The sequence below is a fragment of the Oreochromis aureus genome, linkage group 12 (genome assembly GCF_013358895.1).
Source record: "Oreochromis aureus strain Israel breed Guangdong linkage group 12, ZZ_aureus, whole genome shotgun sequence".
Lineage (NCBI taxonomy): Eukaryota > Metazoa > Chordata > Actinopteri > Cichliformes > Cichlidae > Oreochromis > Oreochromis aureus.
In genome coordinates this window covers 14,304,653-14,309,526 of record NC_052953.1, presented here as the reverse complement: position 1 = coordinate 14,309,526, position 4,874 = coordinate 14,304,653, and the positions used below count along the sequence as shown (strand labels likewise).

At 39.5% G+C, this 4,874-nt stretch overlaps 1 protein-coding gene across 1 annotated transcript; it reads right to left on the bottom strand.

Annotated features, from left to right (window-relative positions):
• Positions 1-1,665, bottom strand: LOC116310520 (arginine vasopressin). Its single transcript, XM_031727346.1, has 3 exons — positions 1,502-1,665; positions 708-912; positions 1-632 (listed from the first exon to the last, which is right to left on the bottom strand). The coding sequence occupies exons 1-3, from the start codon at positions 1,619-1,621 to the stop codon at positions 496-498; spliced, it is 462 nt and encodes a 153-aa protein (XP_031583206.1). The 5' UTR covers positions 1,622-1,665; the 3' UTR covers positions 1-495.
• Between the last annotated feature and the right edge of the window lie 3,209 nt (positions 1,666-4,874).

Below are 4,874 nucleotides of genomic sequence, written 5' to 3'. Positions count from 1 at the left end.
TTCATTCATTTCATTCTGTATTGTTTCTCCCATTTTTAATATACAACAATATTTCTACTACACAAGAAGCAACTGATCAAGCATTGACATTCTGCTGTTTTACCTGGATGCCTGTATCAACTGTAATCTTTAATCTCTGACTTATTTACAATGTGCTCTACTATATCTCAGTTATTTAAATTGGAGCTCTCGGGTGTCTTCTTATAGAGAATAAACTTTGTTTACAGTATGTGCATTAGTATATACATTTTTTTAGGGGGAGCAAACATGAAACCTAATGTTTTCCTATCAATTAATGTGGTTCTTCTCCCCTTGTATTTTTAGCCCGGCTAATCAGAAAGACACTTCAAACAGAAACAGTAACAGAACTGAGAAAATTTAAACTGTTCAGAGTTCAGATCCCAAGGCTTATAGTGGAACATGGATGAACTTCATTTCTGTTGCAGTTCCAGGTCTTGAGCAGCAGATGGATAGCAGATCCCCACACATAAAATATCAGTACTCATTCTGTCCTCTGGCAGCCACATGGAGAAGACGCATCAGCAGCTCTGTTGGTGAGCTTCTTGCAGAGCCGTGGACTGGATCTGTGGCCTCTGTCTCTCCCAGGCAGTCAGAGTCCACCATACAGCCCTCTGAAAAGAACAAAAATAAGAAATGAAGTTCATATCTTACATGTCAACATGTCAATCAATCAGACCAGTTTGTACCAGAATTGCAGCAGAGTCCAGAAGCAGCGCAGTGCCCTCCCTCAGACCCACAGGATCTCCCTCCTGCCTGGCAGGGGGTGAGCAAGTAGTTCTCCTCCACACAGTGAGCTGTTTCTGGGGAGCCAAGCAGGCAGCCGAAACTGTCCCCACAGCAGATACTGGGGCCAAAGCAGCGGCCCCTGTCTCCAGGGCCACAAGACTTGCACTGGAGGAGAATGGAATTGATTTTAGCAATATTATTTTGTGTTATATTATTTCATATTACAAGACGAAAGATACTTTCACATTCTTTGCCTCTCGTATTCAAGAAAATCAACATTCATTGCATTGCCTCAGCAGGAGAATTATAGCAGTATGACCATGTGAAATAAGTCACAACCATCTTCTTTTCTACAGTCTCTCATTGTAAATCGGTATTTTTAAACTACATGAGTAATATCTAATTTATGACTTTAAAAAGATCCATTTGAGTTGGTGTTATTTTTTAAACCTTTCCATAAGTGACTTTTATTTTTTATCTGTTTATTCTGTTCCGTTTTTATTAAAATCTGATATATGAATGCCTTCTGAGCCCAACCCAGTAAACCACTCACATTTTGATCCCATAACATCCATTGCACGGTCGGTTTCCCTTATTTAAAGGCTGCTTAGCATTCCTTTAATTTTGTGAATTGCTGGACCGTTTTCTCTATTGGTTATATTTTTTCTAATGTTATAGGCTAATGGCAATTTAGAATCAAACACAGCCAGTTAAAGAATAAGCATGCTATTTTAGCAGAAAGAACAATGCTCACCTGTCTGATTCCAGTCTCAGTCAGCGCTCGTTTGCCTCCTCGAGGGCAGTTCTGGATGTAGCAGGCGGAGGAGAAAGCGAGGAGTCCTAGGACGCACAGTGGGAACAAGGAGTGAGGCATCGCTGTCGGTTTGGAGTGAGCGCCGCGCTGCACCTGTGTGTCCTCCGCCGGTGTGGATGTCTGGCTTGTACTGCGGTCATTTCTCACTTATAAGCAGATGGACATGTTTGACAAAGCGATTGATTCCTGACGTCACTTTCGTCCCCGTTGCGCTCTCTCCACAGGGATGCGCGCCCGAAGGCCACCGGCGTGCGCGCGACGCGTGCGCGAGAGGTCGCCACAGATGTGGCTCTGCATCGGATGTGTGCCATCTAACAAATCTACACAAAAACAGACACGACAGCAGAAGATACAATTTCTGTATTCAGCACTGCGCCTATTTGTAATAACTTTGAATAATTTCACCCCCCGCTTTGACTGACACACTGAAAACAGCAAAACATGAACAACTAATTGGAACAACTTATTAGCCCAAATTAACCGCAATGAGGGGGAATAATGAAGAACATTTAATGATCATGCACAGTTCGTCACTGTAGTGTGTAGTTTTCACTTTTAGATTAAGACAAATGTGGTAGCATCATAACAACAGAGGTCACACAAATTATGTTCCAGACTTAATGTAAAACTAGTGGGTGTAATGATCCTAACCAGAGTAGCATTTTCAAATAAACATATTACACCTTGATTATTCCATTCAGCGTCTTGTTGCATGCTCGGGGTTGCATCTCTCCTATTAGCTGTTGTTATACTAATCAGGAGTTAAATGAGAAATGGCAAAACTGAGCATCAAAGACTGCAGGTTCAGGTGTAAAGCTCTTTAATTAGAATCACAGCATTCAAAGCTCATCCTTCAGTGAATCCAAAATGTTATCTCATTCAACTTTACAGTACTCCAAATGTGAAAGAAAAAGTTTTACAGAATTTACTTTCAAACATTTCTCTCATGATCTGCGGCAGCAGATCGAGTGGAGCAGAGAGAGGACTCAAACGCAGACACCAGCTTTAACAGAAGGCGAGCAGTTTATTCAGGGCGTTTGGCAAAACGCTACAAAAATAAGAAAAGCAAACATTCGTGAAAACATAAACTGGGAAAAGTGCAACACTAGGAACATGGAGACACAGGGGTATGCGAACAGATGCTCTGACAGAGGAAAACAGAGACAGTAAATACACTGAAGGGTGATCAGGGGAGTGGACACAAATGGGACCACAAAAGGAAGAAATAGGACATAAGGAGACAGGAGACGCAACACTGAACACAATACACAAGAGACAAGAACTATCAAAATAAAACAGGAAGTAGATCGAACACCGAGACCCAGACAAACAGGACTATAGGAGGCCCTAAACTGCCAAAATCAAAAATAGAGACATAACTAAGACTCAGTGAAAAAATGTATGTCATTAAATGAATGAAAGTATCAACAATAAATACTCTTTCATGTATCTATTTTACTTTACAAAAATTTCTGTGTATTTTTTTTTTAAAGGTTTACAGAGAATGATCTAATAAGTGAAAATAGTGAGCATCAGTGAGCAGGAGTTCTCTGGGTGAAAATGCCATGTTGACACCAAATGTGAGAGGAAAATAGCCAGACTGGCTTGAGCTGATAGGGAGGCAACAAGAGTTCAAATTAGAGTTGATTAAACGCAAGGTTTGCAGCAGAGCACCTCTGTAAGCACAACAGATGCAGAAGACCACACCGGGTTCCACTCTTGTCAGCTGAGAACAGGAGAGTGGAGAAATGTTTCCTGATCGGATGACTCTCGATTTCTACTGATTGTTGGATCATAATTTGACATAAACAACATGTAAATGTAGCTTCACCCTGGCTGTTTTTTCATGTGGTGGTGTAAGGGACATTGTTCTGGCACAATTTGGGCCCTTCAGCACCAGTTGAGCAACATTTAAATGCCACAGCCTATTTGAGTATTGCTGCTGACCATATCCATCCCTTTATGAAGGGATGAAGTCTCTACCCACAAGCCATCAGGCTACTGAACTGCTGAAATATTGGACAGTTTATTTTGCACAATCACTATACACACTGTACTTTTATATACCACTACCTCTGCACTACAGCTGCTACAGTATTTCAGTAATCTGTATGTATTTATTGTAGTCATTTTTATAAATATATATTTTCTTTATTTTTATACTTTATCTTATTTATATTTAAGCATTACCTATGTGCAATATTAAGAGGGCTCTGAGCCTAAGAATTCCATTACTGATAGTTATGTGCCATTATTTCCTGTATATGACAAATAAAACCTTAAAACATGTGACGACATGGCACCTGGTACTCACAGAGTGTACCTAAGAAATTTTCTGTTAAAAGTAAATGGTTGTTTCCAATGAAGAATTTCCAGAAAGAATACATTTCTCACATTTTTCAGATTAATCAATGCCAATATTAATTTTCTTAGTATGTTTTCATTCATTTAGTGGTATAATAACTGATCTATTAAGTTACATGTTTACTTGTAATTATGGTAGTTTTAGTCTTCTGCAGAAATTTCTTGATACCTCTAATAAGGTGTATAATAAGAAAAGTTTACAAACAATAAGAGTTCACAACATAAGCAAAGTTTTTGTCTAATAAGTGTATAAGGTCAGTGACTTTGACTAATACAGTCTGATTCAGTATCATTTAAACACTTTAACCACCACTTGTATCGGAAACAGTGAAGCCCATGTCTTCATTTCACATGCAGAACTGACTCCTGTCTTTTCTCTTACTGAGCGGATACAGGATCACGACCTTGATTAAGCTTAATGCTGTCAAGGAAAGCAACATACAGATTATGCTATTTGTGATGGTGAACACCAACTGAATACTGTTTGCCTCGCATTTCTCCATTTAACCCTTTTGTGCACAATAACTCAGGCTTGTAAAAGGTAATTAGCTTCAAGAGTTCAGAGGGTAGAGAAAGAACACGTGGGCAAGGAGGAGGTGCAACCTCCTAATGTAAAACTGCTCCTTAAAAGGAAACCTGAAACCTAATGTAATCTAGTGTGAGTCAGTATTTCATACTACCTGAAATACCAACATAAAGGTTATTGTTATTATCACGTAAATATATTTAAAACTAGTACATGATGTGTCTGGAAGTTCTTATTATTCCATCTTCTGCCTGCGTCCACCCACTTAAGACAGCAAAACAAGGCAAGGAACAGACATAAGGACAAAGAACACATGACATCAGGAGGTCAGCTGAATACGACACTGTCTCCTTCTTCACAATGACCACATAACCTTGGTTGGACTCAATTTCCACTTAAATTCTTTTGGTCTCTTGCTTCTGT

What these genes read in the sequence shown, in the direction of transcription:
- LOC116310520 (XM_031727346.1), bottom strand. Translation starts at nt 1,621, where the DNA reads ATGCCTCACTCCTTGTTCCCACTGTGCGTCCTAGGACTCCTCGCTTTC. An exon ending in CTGAGACTGGAATCAGACAG is followed by an intron (nt 913 to 1,501) that starts GTGAGCATTGTT and finishes ATTCTCCTCCAG; the next exon opens with TGCAAGTCTTGTGGCCCTGG. An exon ending in TGGACTCTGCTGCAATTCTG is followed by an intron (nt 633 to 707) that starts GTACAAACTGGT and finishes TGTTCTTTTCAG; the next exon opens with AGGGCTGTATGGTGGACTCT.